Source organism: Schistocerca nitens, chromosome 1 (genome assembly GCF_023898315.1).
Source record: "Schistocerca nitens isolate TAMUIC-IGC-003100 chromosome 1, iqSchNite1.1, whole genome shotgun sequence".
In the NCBI taxonomy this organism is placed as follows: Eukaryota; Metazoa; Arthropoda; class Insecta; order Orthoptera; family Acrididae; genus Schistocerca; species Schistocerca nitens.
Genome location: NC_064614.1, coordinates 598,890,812 through 598,914,536, shown reverse-complemented (window position 1 = coordinate 598,914,536; position 23,725 = coordinate 598,890,812). Strand labels below are relative to the sequence as shown.

General features: G+C 40.9%; 1 protein-coding gene across 2 annotated transcripts in view; it reads left to right on the top strand.

The window, feature by feature from the left end:
• The window catches only part of LOC126256298 (choline transporter-like protein 4), a 260,157-nt gene that overhangs the window by 5,070 nt on the left and 231,362 nt on the right, over positions 1-23,725 (top strand). Inside the window, exon 1 of one of the 2 annotated variants that reach the window (XM_049955469.1) lies at positions 14,391-14,643. The exons of the other annotated variant lie outside the window; for it this stretch is intronic. Within the exon in view, the coding sequence (XP_049811426.1) occupies positions 14,628-14,643 (16 nt within the window). The 5' untranslated portion in view covers positions 14,391-14,627. Of the gene's footprint in view, positions 1-14,390; positions 14,644-23,725 lie in introns of those variants that run through there. 2 annotated transcript variants of the gene reach the window in all.

The following is a 23,725-nucleotide window of genomic DNA, read 5'->3' as shown; positions in this document are numbered from 1 at the left end:
AAATATCACAGATGCACCGCTTCCCGCTAGGGTTCAAATGGTTCAAATGGCTCTGAGCACTATGGGACTTAATTTCTGAGGTCATCAGCTCCCTAGAACTTAGAACTACTTAAACCTAACTAACCTAAGGACATCACACACACCCATGCCCGAGGCAGAATTCGAACCTACGAGCGTAGCGGTCGCGCGGTTCCATACTGTAGCGCCTAGAACCGCTCGTCCACCCCGGCCGGCCGCTAGGGATCCACGAAGGTTTCGACACTAGCGATATTCAGACACGGTGGTTCAATTGCCATGTGATGTATACTGCTTTAGCAATGTGCTGGAAAAATCGTCTGTTTGCATTAATGCACAACTAATATTTTCTTGCTAATGATTCCATTGCTCACGACCATCTGATTTGGCCTTTATCTCTTGGCCAATACGCTCGTTGGAGGAAATTACCGTATCTTTCTTCGTGAAGAACCATCTGAAATGTTATATCAAAGAACATTTAGATAACGTTTCCCCAAATTGCTGGATTGCAGGTCGTGGGCCAGTGCTTGGTCACCACGTTCTCCCGATCTCACTCACACAGATTTCTTTTTGTGGGGGAAGATGAAGTGCATGGTGTACGAGACACTGACAGACTCTAGAAGAACCGATTGTCCGTGCCGGCCGGGGTGGCCGAGCGGTTCTAGGCCCTACAGTCTGGAACCGCGCAACCGCTACGGTCGCAGGTTCGCATCCTGCCTCGGGCATGGATGTGTGTGATGTCCTTAGGTTAGTTAGGTTTAAGTAGTTCTAAGTTCTAGGGGGACTGATGATCTCGGAAGTTAAGTCCCATAGTGCTCAGAGCCATTTGAGCCGTTTGATTGTCCGTTTGGCTGAAATTGCATCCATTACTCGTGAAACGTCTGGTTGTTTTCAGCATGTTGGACAATTGCTTGCATGCAGATGTTGGTTGTGCATTAATGTGAAAGGTTGACTTTTCAGCAACATCTCTAAGATAATATTCTTCACACGGCAGGTTGATGAACAACACTAGCGTTAGAACTTCACGGACCTCTAGTGAGACGGTGCATCTTTGACATTCTGTCGCTTAAAAAAGTATTTCTTTTTATCTCCTCTAAACATTTCAAAATTTTGTATACGTAATTTTCTTACAACCCGCATTTAATGCGGATATCAGCAATATGGACACTCTGTACTCTTCCTATGTCTTATTTCAAGTCGTCTGAATTTGAAACTGTATTAAAACAGTCTTTACCGCAATGAAATGTGTTGTTGTTGTGGTCTTCAGTCCAGAGACTGGTTTGATGCAGCTTTCCATGCTACTCTATCCTGTGCAAGCCCCTTCATCACCGAACAAATACTGCAACCTACATCCTTCTGAATCTGCTTAGCGCATTCATCTCTTGGTCTCCCTCTATGATTTTTATCCTCCACGCTTCCCTCCAGTACTAAATTGGTGGGATCCCTTGATGTCTCAGAACGTGACCTATCAACCGACCCCCTCTTCTAGTCAAGTTGTGCCACAATTTTCTCTTCTCCCCAATTCTATTCAATACCTCCTCATTAGTTAAGTGATCTACCCATCTAATCTTCAGCATTCTTCTGTAGCACCATATTTCAAAAGCTTCTATTCTCTTCTTGTCTAAACTATTTATCAGCCATGTTTCACTTCCATACATGGCTACACTTCATACAAATACTTTCAGAAACTACTTCCTGACACTTAAATCTATACTCAATGTTAACAAATTTCTCTTCTTCAGAAACGCTTTCCTTGCCATAGCCAGTCTACATTTTATATCATCTCTACTCCGACCATCATCAGTTATTTTGCTCCCCAAATAGCAAAACTCATTTACTACTTTAAGTGACTCATTTCCTAATCTAATACCCTAAGCATCGCTTGATTTAATTCGACCACATTCCATTATCCTCGTTGTACTTTTGTTGATGTTTATCTTATCTGTCAAGACACTGTCCATTCCGTTCAATTGCTCTTCCAGGTCCTTTGTTGTCCGTCAGAATTGCAGTGTCGTCGGCAAACTTCAAAGTTTTACTTATTCTCCATGGATTTTAATTCCTACTCCAAATTTTTCTTTTGTTTCCTTTACTGCTTGCTCAGTATAATGAAATATGAAATATAGGCAAGAAAATGATACACCTTATAGCCGTCCTTATGACGTCATTTATTGTGTGGTTACTAGTTTCGGTGCTTCAGTGCACCATGTTGAGATCTTAGCTGATTCTCAAAGCGTTAACACCATCCGTATAGCCGATGCATCAGTAGCCAAAACTGTGTAACTGTGATGCTCTGTCTAACCATCAACTATTAACAGCTAAGGCCTGAAGATGGTGCACTGAAGCACCGAAACTGGCAGCCATACAATAAATGACATCATAAGAACGGCTGCAGTTGTTTCATTGTCTTACATAAGTGAACGGCCGAAGTCCCACAGACCTCCGATCACAAGGATGGACGTACAAAAGCACAAGGATGGACGTACAAAAGCAATAAAATATATATTTGCAATGGCTCTACGAACGTCAACTGCTCATTTGGAGTTACTAATCTATTTTTGCAGTATTTTAGGTAGAACGCTGATTTTCTCCACGAGAAATGTTCATAAAAATTATTTTCTGAATTTATTTTATACAGTTCTCTCTGTTAATGTTAATAACATAGAGGTGGAAAAAATAAATGTGTATAATTTCGATTACACTGTAGCCCCGATAACAGCGCAGCTGTTTTATTTTCGTTGTCGATTGCAAGCCGAGAACGGTACGGGAACTTGTCGGACACCGTTTATTTTTTCACAGCTGTAGAATTATTGCTTTCTTACAGGATTATCAAAGATGACGGAAACTTGGATTTTCCGAAACATAATCGTCGATAGCTGGTAATCCTGTTTCTTGCGATATTATGTTGTGACAACCAATGTTACAGATCATTCAATGAAGTAATGCAAGGGTTTATTATTTGTTCCGAAAATACTGTACTAAGAATGAAATTAAGATTTCTGTTTTATACTACTTGTTAAATCTCACCTCACTGTAAGGCAGCGGGCACTAACTCCCAGCTGCCAGGATCACGTTTCCGGTATCCTCACAGTTAATGTTCGTAATGTACCTGCGAATAGTGACTGTCACCAGTAATTTATGGACAACAGAATGCATCAACACCATGTTAACGCTTTGCAGGCACAGTGTTCGTGAATTCCGCAAGTATGAAATGTTGTCTGCAATAATCCGTTATCCATAATAATGTCGTAACAGTTGCCTCCTGTGTAACTATTAAAAAAGGCTGGCGACCTGAGTCAAAGATACATCTAGAATGACAGAAAAGAAACTAAGTTGCAGGCATTACTGGGGAGCTACTTGTAGCGTACTAGTACGCGATTGGTTTCTATCTGTAACTGTCTTCGTACGCTTTGTCAAATTTCTACTTATGCTATCAATCACAAGATCTCTTACAAACTCCTGTAACAAAATTTTCACAAAAACTTACTTCCACTCAGCCTTTAACAACAATTCTCGAGATACTACGCCAGTTCTTCGTTCGTGGCGATAGTCAGGAGTCTGATGTTCAGAGGGACCAATCAGTAATTACCACAGATTTTGTCATTTATTTAATGTCGAAATAGTCTTAAAAGTTCTATTACGTTCAGACCTATGTTCAGTGTGTTCTATTCTGCATTTCAGATACTTCCATTCCAAAAGTTTATTACTACCTTCGAATTCGTTTAAAAATATAAGCGAAATGTCAAATTATGGAATATTCTGGGACAAGTTCGTGTTCGGAAGGTTGATTGTAGCCGATTCGTTATCGGTATTAGCAGATAACAGTTATCTGTAGTGTCCTCACAGATAAAATAGCTACCAGAATTTCCGCATTGCTCCTGTACATTAGCTAACTGTAGGGTCTGTATTGGCAGTAATCATTAATTTAGAATCATCACAGACTTATTTTGTCCACAAGAAATTCGAAATTCGCGCAACTGAGAACAGAACATTGTTTTTTATAACGTACTTTTCAGTTATTATTCATTTTTGTGGGCTGTAATATCACGTAAAAATTGCAAATTAAGGTAAATCAGACTTAGCGTTCTTTGTTTCTATGGATACCCGACGCACTCTTTATGCCAACAAACTTTATCCCACCACATAATCCCGATAATGCACGAACGTTAGTTATTTGGCAAGATTTTATTGCCCCGCCAACTTCTTAATTCGACACGATCGTTGTAACCTGTTTTCATTGATGTTTGTGTGACATGCTGAAACACTGAGCACTGTGTTCAACCGTGTATCTTATTTCTCTGTGATGAGTGCTAGTGGAATGTAAACAATGTGTTTGTTTTGTTACGTATAATTATGAAAGTGGTTGGGAAAAGAAAACTGAAATCTGTTGCCAAAGCATAGCTTACTGGAATAGAAGAGTAACTGAAAGACAACTGATTTCTTCGCCACCATTTGGACAAATCGTAATCAGTGTCTCGTGCTTCACTCCATGAAACGACGCTGTCGAATCCAGAATTGTATTCATTCTGATTACAGAGATTATCATTCACTGCTCACACAAATTGATTTTTGGCTAAACCGATTTCGACAATCATATCATTTTCAATAGCCCATATTACGTCCTACAATCAGCCGATAGGCGCGCCGCATCGTAGCAGGAGTAAGCATCACCTCGATGCTCCTGCTGTATCAGTTGGATGAGTACATCAAATATAGTACTTTTGATTGCCATGGACATGACTTTAACGTCTTCATCAGCTGTTCCCTACCATTTTTCTGTTGTTCGTAGTCATATTGTCTGCATGCCACCTGCAACACTCGTTCATCGCATTGAATGGCACCTCTATAGACTGTGTAACAAATGCAGAATATCTAGGAATGAATATTGATTCTCAGTTAAAGTGGTGTGAACACACAAAGGTACTTGCAAACAGAATGTCATCAGCATGTTATGCCCTTAGAGTCATATCATCAGTGTGTAACATGCAGTGTCTTTTAGTTACATACTGTTCATATGTACACTTGGGGAACAAAGGCACAAAATATGAACACAAACTCCAGAACAGAGCCATAAGAATCATAACCAAAAATGGTAGTCGAGCTCATTGTAAAGATTTGTTCAAAACATTGGGGATTTTAACTGCTCCATGTGAATACATTTACCAGTCAGTTGTACACATCAAAAATAGCATTGGTAATTACTGCACAAACAGTTCTGTACATGACCATGGAACAAGAGGTAGACTCAACTTACATTTTCCAAGAAAAAATAAACATAAAACTCAAAACAGCATTTTCTAACAAGGAATAAAACAGTACAACAAATTACCAAAAGAGATTAAAGAAATTGCAGAAATACACTTATTTAAAAAGGCAGCTAAAAAGTACCTGTTATGCAATACTTTTTATACATTGAAGGATTACTCAGATAAAACAGAGTAGGGGTTTGGTAAAAAAAATTATACGAATAAATAATAATTATGATTATAAAACATCCAACATTCCACATAACACCGTCACACTATGTTTTTTTTTCCTTTCCTAGAGAAACTTACCCCCACACAATACGTATGTGTATACGAATTAGCTTATTTTAAATTGGTATAAACTTATAAGAACTTTGACATGTCCTATATCCTAGTAAAAAGAGATCTACGGATAAATAAAACTACTACTACTACTACTACTACTAGCGGAACATGGACCAGGTTAAAAGGAATGAAAGAGGAAACAGCGTAGTAGAATTTGGCACAGAGCATAATTTATTTAATCATCGCTAACACTTGATTTAAGAACCATATAAGAAGATTGTGTAAGTGGAAGAGAGACGGTGGCACTGGATGGTTTCAGGTCGATTGTATAATGATAAAACAGAGATTTCTAAAACCAGATTTTAAACTGTAACTCGTTGACAGGGAAAAATATGAACTCTGACAGTAATTTATTGACTATCAACTGCAAATTAAAACAGAAAGAATTCAAAAAGGTACGAAATAAAGGACATTGGGCCAGGATAAACTGAAAGAACAACATGTTGATAGTTTTAGAGGAAACATTAGGCAACGATTGACTTAACAGGGGAAAGGAATACAATAGAAAACTCATTGGGGAGCTTTGAGAAATGTTACAGTGAAGGCAGCAGAGGATCATGTAGGTAAAAAAACAAGGCCTAGTACAAATCTTTGGATAACACATTAGATATTGAGTTAAACTGAGGAAAGGAGAAAGTATAAAAATACAGTAAATGAATTAAGTGAAAGGGAATACAGGAGTCTGAAAATGAGATTTACAGGAAGTGCATAATGGCTAAGCAGGAATGGCTAGACGAAAATGCAGAGCTGTAGAAGCATTAATAACTAAGAAACCTATAGAAAATTGAAAGAGACTTTTGGAGAAAGAGGTGCAGTTGTACAAGCCAGGAATTAAAAATAGGGGAATTTGGAAATAATGTATAGAAGGACTGTGCAAGGGAAGGCAATAGAATAGAGAAGGGGAGGGATTATACGAAGATGAGATAGGAGATATGAAACTGCGAGAATTTGACAGCAACGAAAGACGTGAGTTGGAACAAGGCCTGTTGAATAGCCAAAATTACATCCCAAATATTGAGATCTTTTGGAGACCCAGGCACAACAAAACAACCGTGTGCAAGGTATATGAGACAGGCGAAATATACTCAGATTTAAGAAGAACATAGTAATTCCATTTCTAAAGAAGGAAGGTGCTGGCAGTTGTGAACATTACCGGCCTATCAGTTTAACAAGTCATGCTTGCAAAATACCCGCTCGGATTATTTAGAGAAGAATGGAGAAACTGGTATAAACAGACCTCTAGGAAGATCAGTTTGGGTTCCGGAGAAATGTAGTAACACGCGAGGCATTACTGACTCTACGACTTATTTTAGAAAATAGTCAGAGAAAGGTAAAGCTACGTTTATAGCTTTGACAGAGAAAGGTTTTGAGCATACTGACTGGAGTACACACTTCGAAATTGTTCAGGCAGCAAGGATAAAACAGAGAACAATAGGTTATTTGCAGCTTGAACAGAAACTAGACGGCAGTCATAAGAGTCGACGGGCATGAAAGGCAAGCAGTGTTTGAGAAGGGGTGAGACAGGATTGTAGCCTATCCCCAATGTTATTCAATCTGTACGTTGAGCAATCAGTAAACGAGGCTAAGAACGAATTTGAGAAGGTGATTAAAGTTCGGAGAAAAGGAACAAAAACGATGGTGTTTGACAATGACATCGCAATACTCTCAGACACGGAAAGGTACTTATAAGAGCAGTTTAGTGGAACTGACAATGTGTTGAAAGAGAAATTCGCTAGCGTCGATTGTGAATTTAAGTGTTAGGAAGTTTTTTTTCTGTGGGATTTGCCTGGACTGCAGCGTTGTACGGAAGTGAAACATGGACCATTAGCAGTTCAGACAAGAAGAGAATAGAAACCTTTGAAATGCTGTACCATAGAAGAATGTTGAAAATTAGAGGGATAGATCGAGTAGCTGGTGAAGAATTATTGAATCTAACTGGGGAAAAAAGAAATTTATAGCACAACTTACTAAAATAAGAGTCTGTTGATAGGACACCTCTTAACGCGCAAGGAACCGTCAGTTTGATAATAAAAGCAAGTGTGAGGGATAAAAATTGTTGAGTGAGGCTAATGGATAGCACTCAGTAAACAGGTTCAAGTAGATGTAGGCTACATTAGTTATTCGGAGATGAAGAGGCGTGCAGGATAGACGAAGACCACAACAGCAACAACAACAACAAAAAGTCTTGCGGATGGCATTCCAGCACAATGGATATACAGTATACAAATGTTTTGAGTATATATAGTACATTCTGTGTGTTTCCTACTCGGAGACGAAAGTGATAAATCCGGCTTATCCTCCTTGACCTAACCTACATTTGATATTCATTATCAGGCCGCTGACCTTGGTATTAACTTTATTATTTCATACAGCGAGTTACTTTCCTTCAAGCTCAAAGCACAGACTGCAGGTATTCCATGCTGTTATTACATAAATTCAGTTCTTTTTCCCACAAATTCGCAACTGTATGACATTACATTTACTTATTTGTATTTAATGTTGCCGCTGTGCCACAGGAAGTATGGTTAGGAAAAGGCCTTTTATGTAGACATCTTCTGGTTTCATCGCATGTATTTTACATCGAATAGATATCAGTTGATATTATGTGCCTGCATTTTTGTAGACAAGTCTTTCACAAATGACCTCTTTCAAATAAAAGAGTTTTCTTGCTGGAACATTGCCCAGGAGTTCAAGCCAAGACGGTAGGACAACTCAGTGCAGGATATTTAATTTATATAGACCATTCATACTGCTTAATGGGAACGCAATGATCGTCATGTAAACAAACTTTTTTAATTACATTTTCCAGCCTCACCTCACACAGATGATATAACTGGTTTCAAATTCTTAGAAATTCGTCATCAAATGATTTGTTTAAAATAAAAAAAAGAGGGAGAGCAAAATAATAAGAAACTAATTTACAAACTCAAACCGACATCTATATACAACGCGCACTTGAATACATTATATAGTAATTCGCCAAGGTACAACTGAACAAGTAAGTTTAGGTGCTCATAATGTAAACATGTCTACACTCTGATCGATTGAACTGAACGCTACACTTAACTGCCTAATAGTGTCAAGCTTGTAACTCATAAACCACACATATGAAATTAAAAATATTAAGAATATAAAAAAAGATATGCCCTTTTCGAAATAAACGCCAAAAACGGATTATATGGCATCGCAGTCCGAGTGACAGAATAGTCGACGGCGGACGCAAGTATACTCCAAACAGCCAGCGTGAAACTAAATGGGTAACCGGCAGAAGAGAACTCTGACAAAAGGAAAAAAAAATAAGACGAAGAGACACGACATTCAGATGTTCTTATTATTATTATTTCATAGTCAGCCGAAGAAGAGAACGTAATGTTCCCAAAGATGGTGTGATAATCACAGGACTGTTCATGGTAATACAAGGTTGTTATAAATTATTGAAGTAAATTCATAAGTTCACTGCAGCTACTCACATATTGTCCCAAAGCTCAACACTCATGTAGAAAAACTAAAAAAGTTTGTATTGTTGCAGCCACACCAGATTTCTGCCAAGAGAGCGCAGTAGCCAGTAAGATGGTGACATGCGCCAAGAAAGTATATGTTGTGCTTGAAATGCATTCACATCAGTCTGCCGTAACAGCGCAACATCACTTCACGACAAAGTTCAACAAAGATCCATTAACTGCCAACTCTATTCGGCGATTGTATGGGCGGTTTAAAGCTTCAGGATGTCTCTGCAAGGGGAAATCAATGGGTCGGACTGCAGTGAGTGAAGAAACGGTTTCGTACGTAGGCTACAGATTTCGAATGGCGAGCAAGCAGAGAACTGAACATACCACATCCGACCGTTTGGAAGATCTTAAGGAAACGACAGAAGCTGAAGCCTCACCGCTTGCTATTGCAAGTCCTGACCCCAGATGACTAAGTCAGACGCTTTGAACGTTCGGCACAGTTGCAACAGTTTATGGAAGAAGGTGGGTTTTATAAGAAACTCGTTTTTACTGATGAAGGAAATTTTTTTTCTGAATGACACGTGAACAGACACAATGTGTGAATTTGGGAAACAGAGAATCCCCCACGCTATCGCGCCGCACATTCGAGATTCACCAAAAGTTAACGTGTACTGTGCACTTTCACAGTTTAAAGTTATGGTCTGTTTTTCATTTGCGAAAAGACCGTTCCACGACATGTGTATCTGCACATGCTGGAAAACTGCCTCATGCCACAACTGGAGACCGACAGTGAAGACTTGATCTACCAACAGGATGGTACTCCACTCCACTTCCATTATGGCCTCGTGAATTCTTGAACAGGAAATTGAGAGACTATTGGGGTTGATGACCAGCAGTTCATGTCATGGCATCCACGCTCTCCCGATTTAATCACGTGCGATTTTTTTTTTTTTTTATGTGAAAGTTTCAATGTTTACGCTCCCCTACCAACAGCGTTTTAGAAAAGATCGATAGAGACGCGCTGCGCCGAACATGGGAAGAACTTCATTATCGACTTGATATCTGCATAATCAGGGGGCGGGAGGGAGCAGCACATATGGAACACTTGTAATGTGTCAAAAAAAAATCCTTTTGAAGTTTTCTGTCTGTGTGCAAAGCCTTTGACAATAAGTCAAACAATATTGCTGCAGCGGAGCAGGAATGAACGGAGAATCATCCTAGCGACGATGTGGACCGCAAATGGGGAAATCCAAAACACAAGCTACTTTCACAAGAGGCATATCGTTATGACCCGACGTCTGGAAATGTGTATCTCGTAAACGGTGAAACTTGGCGGCTGTTTGCGTGCTACTATCGTGAACATCAATGGAAGTGAAATTACAATTAAATCAATACCATTAGTTGCTGACAGGCGTTGATATACATCAACGGGGACAGATGAAAATGTGTGTCCCGACCGGGACTCGAACCCGGGTTCTCCTACTTACATGGCAGACGCTCTATCCATCTGAGTCACCGAGGGCACAGAGGATAGTGCGACTGCAGGGACTTATCGCCGCCACGCTCCCCGTGAGACCCACATTCTCAACTTACAGTCCACACACTACATTCGTAGTGCCCCTGCCATTATACCCATTACTCGCGGCAGACAACCCACCGAGTCCCGTGAGAGTTCAGGCAATTCGTGTGCATCCGCACTGCAGAAGGTTATCAGCCGGTTAGCCTTAACGATATGAAGCTGGCATCTGTTCTTTCGGACATGTCCGAAGTGGTTGAAAGGCAATGAAACTACGAATAGACGACCCACTGGCCACATGACAGAATGTGGAGCTCGGACGCTGACCCACTCTGTAAAGCGGAATAGGCGGCGGTATGTGGCATACATGGCGACAGAGTACAAGGGTGGCGCTGGCAGAAACGTTTCGGAGCACACCGTTTGGGTCAAATTGTTGAACGTTGGACTCCCCAACAGGCGATCACCACGCGTTGCCGTGTTGATTAGACGACATGATCACTTACTATTGCAGGGGTACTGGATCATCGACATTGGTCCGTGGATCAATGGAAACTCACATGGTCGGGTGAATCACGTTTCTTTTTACACTTGGGCTATGGTTGTGTCCAGATCCGTTGCCATCCAGGTGAACGTCTGCTCATAATATGCACCGCGCCAAGGACGCTGGCCTGCGAGGGTATTACTGTACTTTAGTATTGTACTTTGGGAGTCATTCATCTTGGTTTCCATGGGATCTCTGTTAGTATTCGGAGGCGTGATGACAGCTGCGTACAACGTGAACGTTTTGAATGAAACGTCAGCACCAGTCACACTTTCCTTTTTAACACGAAAAAAATAAGTCACGGCTATAATCGTGCTACAGCGCTTTGAGGAGCACGACAGTGACTTCCGTTGGTCTCGGCACCAAATTCGCCCCATCTGAACCCGACTGAATACATCTTGTACGTTAACATGACCCAGCTCTACGCCAACAAACCACGAAACCGTAATTGATGGGAGTTGCGCAGGTATCTTGTGCCACACTCTGAGATCTACGAAGGACTTGTCCAATCCACGACGCGCAGAATCGCTTGTAATATCAGACTGGTTTCAGGTATTGAGTGTATCTGTGAAGAAGCGACATCTAGTGTATCTGTGAAGAAGCGACATCTGAAAACAAGCTCCAGCACAAGCTCACACGTCATATCATACAAGTATCTTGGGGTAGTAATATGAATGAATATGTATCAGGCGCTCATGTACATTCTCTCGTGGCTCAAGTAAGTAGAAGGCTCGGTTCATTCGTCACATCACCTAAGACTAATATTTACATCTGAAACATTCGTTTAATCTGTACTGCAATATCACGTGGAAGGGTGGGATGTATGTCAGACCCGACCAACGGAATGCTTTGTGTAAAATGAATGGCAGATCTGTTTTTTAGCATGCATCAGTGAGTGATAGAAATGTAAAAATATAGGAATTGTCAGATAGTAGAAGAAAGAGTACATGAACTCTAGAAAATCCACGTAACATTACATTTCAAAAGCTTCAGGAAAATACAAATGTAGAAAAGAGATACAGCTATGTTCCATACCTTCTTGTCCAGTAAGGCAAATTTGCTCCTAACACCCATTTGACAGAACACAGAATTGTCATATTTGCGCTGGACGGTGTTCTAAAAGAAAAAACGCAATACCATCAGCGTCAACATATCATCCTAATATAAAAACTATGATGGAAGATGTTGGGAGAAGTTGTTGATGATTATTTTCCCAATTTTCAAAATGGATACCTCAGTCCCTGCCCAAGATAACTTTGAAACACAGGGCAAGATATCAGTAAGTTCAATACATATGGGAAGTATAAACAACACAGTAATTAATTCTACATTTTTATGTATTTCTTATTGAGTATTAAGTAAAGGAAGATCTGTTATGTTGAAAATTAATGTAACTGAAAATCAGTGTTTTTCATTAACAAAAATCACATACAGTTTCCCTCGTTCAATGTTCGATCATTCCTCAAGCCACAATGAGTGGCATTTGCGGCGCACTCTCCAGTCTTCTGATGCAGATTCAACACAGAACTTATCACATGCAGGACGCTGTACTACACTTCATTCTGAATTTATTTAATTTTGTTGTACACCTTCTTGTTGCACCATGTGTGCTTCTGTATCAATCCGCATCCGTTTCATAGAGGAGCTTGTTGAAACGGTTGCAAATCACATATTACAATCTCTTCAAAAATATTGCGGCACTGTTTCGTTGTAATAGGAGCACCATTTGTTGAAGATCTTGTTTCTTCGTTTCTGTCTACTTGGAGTTAATAAGCTGAGTTGGCCTTGAAGTTCTGAAGCCTGAGGAGGAGCAAATTAAGTTCTAGCGTTGCCCGTAACAAGAACATGATCTTTCGTTTCTGCCACAGCAAAATCTTACTGTTTAAACACAAGGGGATCATAAGGTTAGATTCTACTTTTTTTTTAACCCAGTAAATGCATTACCAACTGTATTTACTAGGAAATAGCCAGTGCTCAGTAGATTTTCAGAGCTTGGCAATATCGGCAACTTTCCGTAGTCGGTTACGTTGATAGCATTATTCCTGAAGTACGATTAACGGCAATAAGACTTGAACAAATAGTGACGGTGAAACACACAATTTCTAAGACAGTCATGTATACCAAACTGTAATCAAATATTTTGCCTGTTATTCCACAAGAACTTACGTTGAATGTCTTGAAAATTATGCCATGTCAGTCAGTGTTAACGACAATCACCAAACACGACAGCGGCTTCATTGTGCGAATTTTGTCTTACCGTGTGAAGCGTTACTAGTAGCCACATGGTAGTGCTATCTAGAAGTATGACGTCAGTGATTAATGAATTTTCCCTGCACGTAGGATTGCCAGGTCCGAGAATAGAAACGCTTGACTTGAAGTTATATTTAGCTGGACATTTTGCCCTAAAAGCCGGATACTTATTTTAAATGGAAATAGTCACGTCAGTATTTTCAATCGTGTATTAATAATCAATTATAGACAGTTTTTTTGCGAAATCAACCTTAAATCTGCTTAACCTAAAACAAAATCAGGAAACAGCCTCCATTTGTTACTTACGATAGCAACTAAGTGTTCATTCTTCTTAAATGCTCGTTTGGTCAACGAACAAAATCGTAGGACACAGACATAAGAATAGCATAGGTATGTGTATCTATATTTATGTTATAACTCCTTATTTCTCCTCTTTAGATTGGAACTGGCTTTCACTGTGTGTACTCTACTTCATGGATATAAGGCCAGACAGACCGGAGTTGTACATATTTGACCGGATTCGAGAGTAAATGTTAGACACCTTGCAGCCCTAACTGCATCTCAGCTTGCCTCTCCCCCAAGTGATACATAAACTCAGAGTTGCCTCTTAGAAAACAGAGCACGTGAAGATTAAAATTCTAATCACATGAATTCGAGTTACGTCTAGTTGTGTGCTCCGTTTCCGCAACACCATTTATTAGTTCTAAATGGACGAAGCAACACGTCTTCGCTGCGTTTGCATCTTTGTGATCACTTTTTTTCTGTTGGAACAGACGACCTCTTACCGATGGAGTGTTGTCACACGGTGTAGCTGTCGAGGGGAGGCGGCAGCGACCGGAGCGGAATATATAAATAGTTCCGTGTCTCCTAACATATTCGGCATCTTCGTCCTGAAGCGCCGGCCTGCGGCGTCCAGCGGAACTACTGTTGCATCGGTCCCTCTGCTCCCTCCCCCACTGCCCGCATCAAACGCGCAACAGCAGGCTGCGCCTGTGTGCATTGACTCGTGACGCAGCTGTAGCAACGAATCCTAGCGTCAGATTACTGCCCTCCGAGCTTGGGGCCCCACGTGCAAGAATTATCTGTGGCTGTGTCGGATGTCTGTGAACAGAGCTCTCTCTGCGGTGTCGCAGGGGGGACTGCCAGTGTGTTGTGCAGCGGCCAGTGAGGGAAAGCAAGCAGTGTGTCGCGCTCGCCTGCAGCGGTCTCTTAGGGCAGTGCGGTTTCTCCGCAGGCAATGTCACAGTGACCGAGCCGTCCTTTGAGGAATGTCGTCTGTTAAAGGTAGGAGGAAACCACATTGCTGCGCTAATGAAACGGTACACTTTTCTGCATTTGAACACTATAAATCTGTTTCTTACTACATTTTAAGGATTCTGCGCCATAGCATGACCACTGCTATTTGCTAGCGCACACAGCACAATGCCGAAAAAGTTCAATCGAGTGAGTTAGTGGAGTGCTTAAGGCACTAGAGTCGCATTGAAAAGTAGTAATGTTCAGATCACCGTCCGGTCGTCCAGTTTTAGTTTTCTGTGATTTCAATAATGGTTCAAATGGCTCTGAGCACTATGGGACTTAACTTCTGAGGTCATCAGTCCCCTAGAACTTAGAACTACTTAAACCTAACTAACCTTAGGACATCACATACATCCATGCCCGAGGCAGGACTCGAACCTGCGACCGTAGCGGTCGCGCGGTATCAAGACTGTAGCGCCTAGAACCGCTGGGCCACCCCGGCTGGCTTTCCGTGGTTTGCTTAAGTAGTTTAAGATATATGCAGGCATGGGTCCTTGAAAAACGTCATGGCCGATTTCGTTCGCCGCCTCTGTCGCATCTGATCTTGAGATCGGTCGCTGTCGGCTTCAAAGTCAAAACCTTAAAATCGCATTCTCCTCTCCCTCTCATAAGCTATGGTGAAATTCAGTTATACGAGTTCCACGAAAAAATTGCATGCATTACGTGTCATTCAAGGTCATTGATATCATTAGACATCTTTCCTTTGATAGCGACATGTTCTTTCACTGTGCGTCGAACACAAACTGCCTGAAGACTAAATTGAGTGACCTTCGAATTTTCTCCGTCGTGATATCTGATTTGACAGATGAGGGTGAGAGATCTAAACAAGAACTTTCTGTTGGTATATTTACTACTGTTACGACTATAATATCATCAGGTTGATGCATAAGTTCATAGCGTTTTTGTTTTGTGTGTTGGTATTCCGGTTGCTACGAGTTTATTTATCGACTGTCATTTATTTGTAGTTCACTCGTGCTATTTGAGTTTACATATTGTCGTTTGGAGATAGTGAGTGGAGCTGTGGACGCTGGAAAATGGAGTGCCAAGTGGAGAAATCGGAACATATCCGACACGTTCTTCTGTTTGAGTTCTGTGCATGGGTGACAGCACCGGAGGCAGTCAGAAACATTGCGCCGTGTGTGGTGATAATGCTATTGGACACAGCACGGCAAGAAAATGGTTTTCTCGTTTCAAGGAGGATCGTTTTTACATTACTCACTCTCCACCTTCTGGAGGACTTCCGGGTTTTGATGAAGATCGTTTAATCCACAGTGATTCACTTCAGTGTACTCGAGAACTGGCAGATGTGATGAACTGTGATCATGCCATCATCGTGCGACATTTACATGCAATGGGGAAGGTTAAAAAATCGGGTGTGTTGGTACTGCATGCTCTGTGCCAAAATCACAAAAATCAGTTGGTGGCCATATGTGCTTCTCTGCTGGTTCGTCATCAAATGGCTCGTGAACAACACCGACCATTTCTATCCTGTATCGTTACTGATGACGAGAAATAATGTCTTTATGCTAACATAAGGAAAAGAAAGGAATGGTTGTGCCCAAACACAGCAGAAACTCCCCGTACGAAGACCTGCTCACATCCACAAAAGAAAACGTTACGGATCTGGTGGAACAGCGACGGTTTGGCGTCTACGAATTGCTTCCCCGAGGGGTAAGCATCACTGCTGACATTTATTGTCAGCAGCTGAGGCGTCTTGCAGATACAGTCCAAGAACGACGATCAAGAAGCCCGCGCGAAGCGATGCTACACCATAACGCCCGTCCGCATTCTGCTACACTCACTACAAATGCTGTACAGGAGTTGAGTCGGGAAGTCATTCCGCACCCACCTTATTCACCTGATCTTGCGCCCTCAGATTTTCACCTTTTCTGCCTGCTGTGGAACAGCCTTCAAGGAATTTCCTTTCCGGATGAAAATGCGTACCCACCAGCTCTCGACAAGTTCTTCGCCTCAAAACCACGTGATTTCTACACTCGCGGAATCGAAAAGTTACCCCAGCGTTGGCAGACTGTTGATGACTAAATGTCATGTGCGTCTGTTGTATTTATTAAACTTATGGAAAAACGCCACGAACGTATGCTCCAACTCAATATATTAAGAGTGTAAGCCTTGTAGAAATTTTGGAAGAGTTAGTAGAACGCGGAACTGTTCCAGTACAGGAGTGCAGATTTTCTTGGTATCACTTTAGCGTCGTTCTTGTTACTCGCAGGTTAGGCATATGATGAGATTCAGCCCATGCTGGATGTGTAAATGATGATGTTTTCTTCTGTGTCCTGATACTATCTTTTTCACCACAGTGTCATTTACTCTATGGTTTTTGGAGAGAGAGGACAAATCGTGTCTGCGAATCATGTAATTTTCTCCCCATATTGGTTTGTTGTAACTGTTTTAGTTGTATTTCTGAGCTGGAGATGGGATACTATCTAGGCATTTTCCTAGATGTGTGTAGGAAAACTCCTAAAACCTGCATTCAGGCTAGCAAGAGACCCAACCCGACAGTCGTTAATCCGGCTCAAGACTCGTATCCGGACCTGGGTTGCTACTTTGCTATAGACCGGAGGGGAGGGAGGAGATAGCCAATGGCGGATGCACGGAGGAGGCGCAAAAAGTGACCGAAACAAAAAGGACAGTTTAAGAGTGAAATGGGAGAGGCATGCGAGCTCTCCTACACATCTTCCTCCTGTCTTAAGCCTAAGGCTGCGATTCACACTGCGCGCCGAGACGGTCAGGGACGGGATTACTGGCCCGGCCCGGCACAAGCCGCCTTCCTGAGTGTTCACACTGCGCGCCAGGCCGAAGCGGCGAAAAGGGGGAAAATCCAGTTCTCCGATTTTCACACTGTAAAAACTCTTGGTGGTATATAAGACTACGTCACATCGGTATGCACGCGACAGCGCACGGTACAAATACCTATGTTCCAAAACGCCGCACATAAGAACGTGATTTTTCCGGGGCTCACGCCTCGGGCGCTATTGGAGAGAGAAAGGTAGGATCAAGCGCTTTGGATAGCCCTTGGGCTAAGGACCATTTGTACACGCAACAGGAGGATCATCTTACTGAAAAAAATAAATGTAATGACCGTCTGGCATTGATGGCCGGAAGTCTCACCTGGGATGTTCGGCTGGCGAGTTGCACGTCTTTTTAGTTGACTCCACACTGGGCAACTTGTGTGACGAAGATGATGAAATAATGGTGAGGACAACACAACACCAAGTCCCCTAGCGGAGAAAATCTCTCACACGGCCAGATATAGAACTCGGGTCCACTGCAAGGCAGTCAGAAGCGCACACCACTCAGCTAAAGAGGCGGACATCGCCGTACTGTAACTGTGCTACAGCACAGATTCAAAGTTTGAATATTACAAACTTCCTCCAGTTTAGGCAAATGGAACAAATTGGTTGGTTCTTTTTTCATTAGACGTGGTCCACGGAGGGCCTTAAGGGGCTTGTGGAGGCACCATTTATTTCATGGACGGCTACTCAGAAAACCGAAAACATGCTTTTTGGGTACCAAAACTGAGCCGCGGATTCCAAGACAGCCTTACACAGAAAATGGCTGTAATTTTTACTATATATTCGTAAGATCCTGATCTCGAAAGACCTTGAAAATTTTCGTGATATCTTTACCCGTTTCCGAGATACAGAGACTCAAAGTTACCCTAGTTGTATACGTAAAAGACGCACGTAAAATCTGGTGTGAGGCGAAACCTAAATAATAAATAACAGCAAAAATATCCTCACATTTTAGCTGTGTATTTTCTAGGTATTTATCTACAAGTGCTGCCTCCCAGTTTTCAAAAATCTCGGATTAGCCGAGCGGTCTAAGGCGCTTCGGTCATGGACTGTGCGGCTGATCCCGGTGGAGGTTCGTGTCCTTCCTCGGGCATGGGTGTGTGTGTGTGTTTGTCCTTAGGATAATGTAGGTTAAGTAGTGTGTAAGCTTAGGGACTGATGACCTTAGCAGTCCCATAAGATTTCGCACACATTGGAACATTTTTTTCAAAAATCTAAATCCGTTATCGAGAAATGCCCTAAAAACAGTGTTTGGGTGCCGAAACCGAGCCGCGGGTTCCAAAACGACCATGCACAGCAGAAAATGGCCAGAATTTGTACGATAGATTTCTAAGATCCCTATCTCGAAGAGTCTTGAAAATTTTCTTGATATCTTTATGCGTTTCCGACATACTGTAGAGAGGTTGAAAGTCCACTAAAATAAGCACGTAAAATCCGGTGTGAGGCGAAAACATAGTTTATAAAGTGACATAGTGCGGAAAAATATGCTGTCTCCATTATCATCGGAACGGATCTGGGAACCTCATATTGTAGTACTGAAGGACAGGTAAAATTTTTGTGCGTGTAAAATTGGGTCTGATGTGTAAAATTGATTTCGCTTTATTTCAGTTACACATAAATAAACTACTAAAATTTTACTGACCCATAAAATTCTTTTCATTTTTATGACATCCCCGGCTGTAGCGGAGAGAATAAGGGAACCAGCGGAAAAATGCTCCTCTCGGAGCTCAAAAAAAGGCGAATATTCTCCTGTTTGAAAGACTCTGAAAAGTGGGGTACTAGCCGCCTCGTTCTACCTTCCTCATCAGCTTTAAAAATTTTCGCCAAAAATTTGGAATCCGAATGTATTCGTGCCTTTTTTGCTGAGAGAGAAGAAGACGGTGGTAGTGGCAAAGGGACGGAAAAGTAATAAATAATGGAAGATAGTCGACTGTGGTTGTGATATAGAAAGATCGAAGGAGGCAATGGCAGTGTGAGAGAACCAGAGGGACACAGTGGCAGCGGAACATAGTTCACAGTGACACACGAGTGCTAGAAAAAGAGTGAAGGAAATAGTGCGAGTGGGAGACGAATAAAGAGAAGGAGAAAGGGGAAGTGGTTAAGAGCCAGTGATAATGAGACACAGAGTCTGTGGCAATGACAACGAGGAAGAGAGAGGTAGTGACAGTAAGAAGAGACAGCAGTAGTGGGAAAGAATGAATGGAAACAGTGACAATGAGAGGAGATAGTAGTAATAGCAGAGCAGAACGAAGGACACTGTGGCTGCGACACAGCAGACAGTGACAGAGATACACAAATAGATAATGACAATGGGTTGGGCTGAATGGAAGTGTGAGAAAGGGCAAGTGCGAGTGCATGGTTATTAGCGACGGCGATGGACTTGTGGGTGTGAAAGATTTACAGGTAGGAGAGATTGTGGGAGTGAGAGGTGAGTTGCAAGTTAAAAAGGTTGGAAAACATCAATAATCAGGAGAAACAACCGAATAATTTACACCTTTCCGCATCATATAAGACCATTTGTCGCACAGCACGTCAGACAGTTGAATATTTGACCGAGGAAAACATGAAATTAATTTCTGATATGCACTCACCTGATTTGTTGAGTGACAAGGTGACAACTGCTTTTTGTTTTTGTTTCTTTTTTTATGTCAAACAGAATACCGGTATGCATGGATAGCGGTTTTCACCACCTCAAGAAACTGTTGAATCTTACCAAGATCAGAGTGGGAAAAATATTCAGAGATGTGTACGTGTACAAATTTTAAAGGCAGATATTGTGAGAACTGTCGCTGTTTTAGCAAGCTTAATAAGCGACCTTCAGTGAGCGTTAGTCGCTAGCGATGGACTCCAGTCCATTCGTCGACCTCTGGAGGGCCCGTGAATTCTCATGCTGGTCTCAGACTTGTTAAACAGAAATTTTTAATAACTTTTCATTCAAGACCAGTGGTCAATTATCCTATAATATCTTTAGGGTATCTATGCTACCCCCACATTCTGTGAATAAATTTGGCAAAATACATTTAGTACAATGTAACATGATTCTGTGTTCCTCACTCCCGTTATATGCACATGCATCTTCCAGCCTACACATCTTGGACTGAAATCTGCACCTTTCACTATGACTTGATCGGATAATACACATGCAGTGTACCAGTGGTCGCAGGTGTCAGAGGGATGCCTTTTTAAGTATAGGGAAGTGGGAAAGAAAACGAGTTTTAAGAGAGATTGGCAAACACACTCAGTTTGAGAAAACAGATGAACAGGAGTCAGATTGTAGCGTACAGCCTCCATTTAAACAATGTTTAACAGGAAGTAATCAGAAACTGCCAGTTCGCCTTCACCAAAGCAGTTATAATCCCATTAGTATTCAGTATCAGTTATCTTTATTACACCAGAACATTCCAGGACTCAGAAATAAAGTTGATGAACTACCCATTTGTATTGATGAAATGAATTCATCTAACCAAATTGACATAATCTGCCTCTCTGAACATCAATTGACCATTGGTATAGATATGTTAGACATTTCGGGGATTAAGCTAGCTTCCTACTTTTGCAGAGTCGATATGGATGGAGGAGGAGTTGCCACATTTATTAAAAACTGCCATAAATTCAAGAACATTGACATTAATAAATTCTGTTTAGAGCAGCATCTAGAAGCATGTGCAACAGAAGTAGAGTTCCATAACAGATCCTATATAATAGTAACTATTTACTGAGCACCTGCAGGAAATTATAATCTATTCAAAGAAATTTTGATTGCTTGTGACTTTAATACAGATTTTCTAATGGAATCTTCCAGTAAACATTTACTGCAGTTAGTAATGTTGTCTTTCAATCTAACTCACACTGTAAACTTTCCAGTTAGGATCACTAAATCCTCAAGGGCAGCCATTGGTAACATTTTTATAAACAAATCAAAGGAACAAAATCATATCATAAAACCTGTAATAAATGGACTATCAGATCATGACATGCAGCTCCTTGTTTTAGATGTAAATTCTAAGCAGATTATCAAGACTGCTAAATCTGAGTACAGGAGAGTAGTCAATCAACCGAAAATTGAGTGTTTTAGAAAACAGCTCAAAGATATGAACTGGAAAGATGTTTATAGTGCTCATGACATGAATGAAAAATGTAACACATTCGTGAACAATGTCAGTACCATTTTTGAAAGCTGTTTTCCTCTAAAAGTTACCCAAATTAAACTGAAGTCTATAATAAAACCTTGGATTACACAAGGAATAAAGATTTCCTGTAAGACAAAAAGGAAAATGTATCTGTCGACCAAGAATAGCTCCAATGCTGATGATTTAGCTAAATACAAGGAATACTGCAAAATATTTAAAAAAGTAATTCAGACATCTAAAAAAATGCACTATGAGAAGAAGATAGCAATGTCAGGGAACAAAATAAAAACAGTATGGGATATAGTGAAAGAGGAGACTGCTAGAACCAGAAACGAACTGGAGCAAGTAACATTAAGGGTAGATGACACATTAGTAACCGATGGGCATAGTGTGACAAATCTATTTAACAAGTACTTTATATCCCTTACTGGTAGATTGGGATTGTCAGGATTAGTAAATAATGCCCTTGAATATCTGAAACTAGCCTTCACAAATAGCTTCAAGTACATGAATATATCACTCACTTCACCAAAAGAAATAACGTCCATAATAAAATCTTTAAAAACAAAGCATTCTAGTGGGTATGATGAAATATCAACAAAGTTAATTAAGGCATGTTCATGTGAGTTTAGTACAATTCTAAGTTACTTGGGTAACCAGTCAATTATAACTGGGACATTTCCTGACTGGGTAAAATATGCAGATGTTAAGCCTCTATTCAAGAAAGGGGATAAAAAGATACCATCAAACTGCAGACCGATTTCACTTTTGCCAGCATTCTCAAAAATTTTAGAAAAAGTGATGTACAGGCAGCTGCTCAACCATCTGACCACAAATAACATATTATCAAGAACACAGTTTGGATTTCTGAAGGGTTCTGATACCGAGAAGGTTATTTACACCTACAGTGAAAGTGTACTTAATTCCTTAAATAACAGATTACAAGCAGCAGGTTTTTTCTGTGATTTGTCAAAGGCATTTGATTGTGTGAACCACAACATCCTTTTAAATAAATTAGAATTCTGCCGGCCGCGGTGGTCTAGTGGTTCTAGGCGCTCAGTCAGGAACCGCGCAACTGCTACGGTCGCAGGTTCGAATCCTGCCTCTGGCATGGATGTGTGTGATGTCCTTAGGTTAGTTAGGTTTAATTAGTTCTAAGTTCTAGGGGACTGATGACCACAGATGTTAAGTCCCATAGTGCTCAGAGCCATTAGAATTCTATGGTGTCACGGGCAGTGCTGCAGAATGGTTCATGTCATACCTTGCTAACAGGAAACAAAGGGTGTCAGTGCAAGAGACTAATGAATCATCAGAATGGGAAGAGATTACATGTGGTGTCCCACAAGGATCCATCTTAGGGCCATTGCTTTTTCTTGTGTACATTAATGATCTCTCATCAGTTACACTGCCAGAAGCAGAGTTCGTTTTGTTTGCAGATGACACAAGTATTGCAATAAATAGTATGTTGAGTGTAGTTCTAGAAAGATCTGCTAATGATATTTTCATGGATATTAATAAATGGTTTAAACCCAAATCACTGACATTAAACTTCGAAAATACTCACTATATGCAGTTCAGAACCTGTAAGAGGTTTCCACCCAGCATATGCATAAAGTATGAAGAAAAGCAGATATAAGAGGTTGACAGTCTTAAATTCCTGGGATTACAACTTGATAATAAATTAAGTTGGGAGGAGCACACCACAGAACTGCAGAAACGCCTTAACAAATCTGTATTTGCAATTCGAGTGTTAGCTGACATAGGCGACATGAAAATGAAAAAGCTTGCATACTTTGCCTACTTTCATTCCATAATGTCATATGATATAATATTTTGGGGCAACTCTTCAAGTCAGAAGTTTTCAGAGTGCAAAAGCGTGTAATGTGTATTATTTGTGGAGTAAATTCATGGGCGTCCTGTAGAAACCTCTTCAAAGAACTGGGTATACTAACTACTGCCTCTCAGTATATTTACTCCTTAATGAAATTTGTGCTAAATAATATATCTCTTTTTCCAACAAACAGCTCAGTTCATACATACAATACCAGGAACAAAAATGATCTGCACAAGGACTTAAAAGTACTTACTTTAGTTCAAAAAGGGGTCCACTACTCAGGAACACTCATC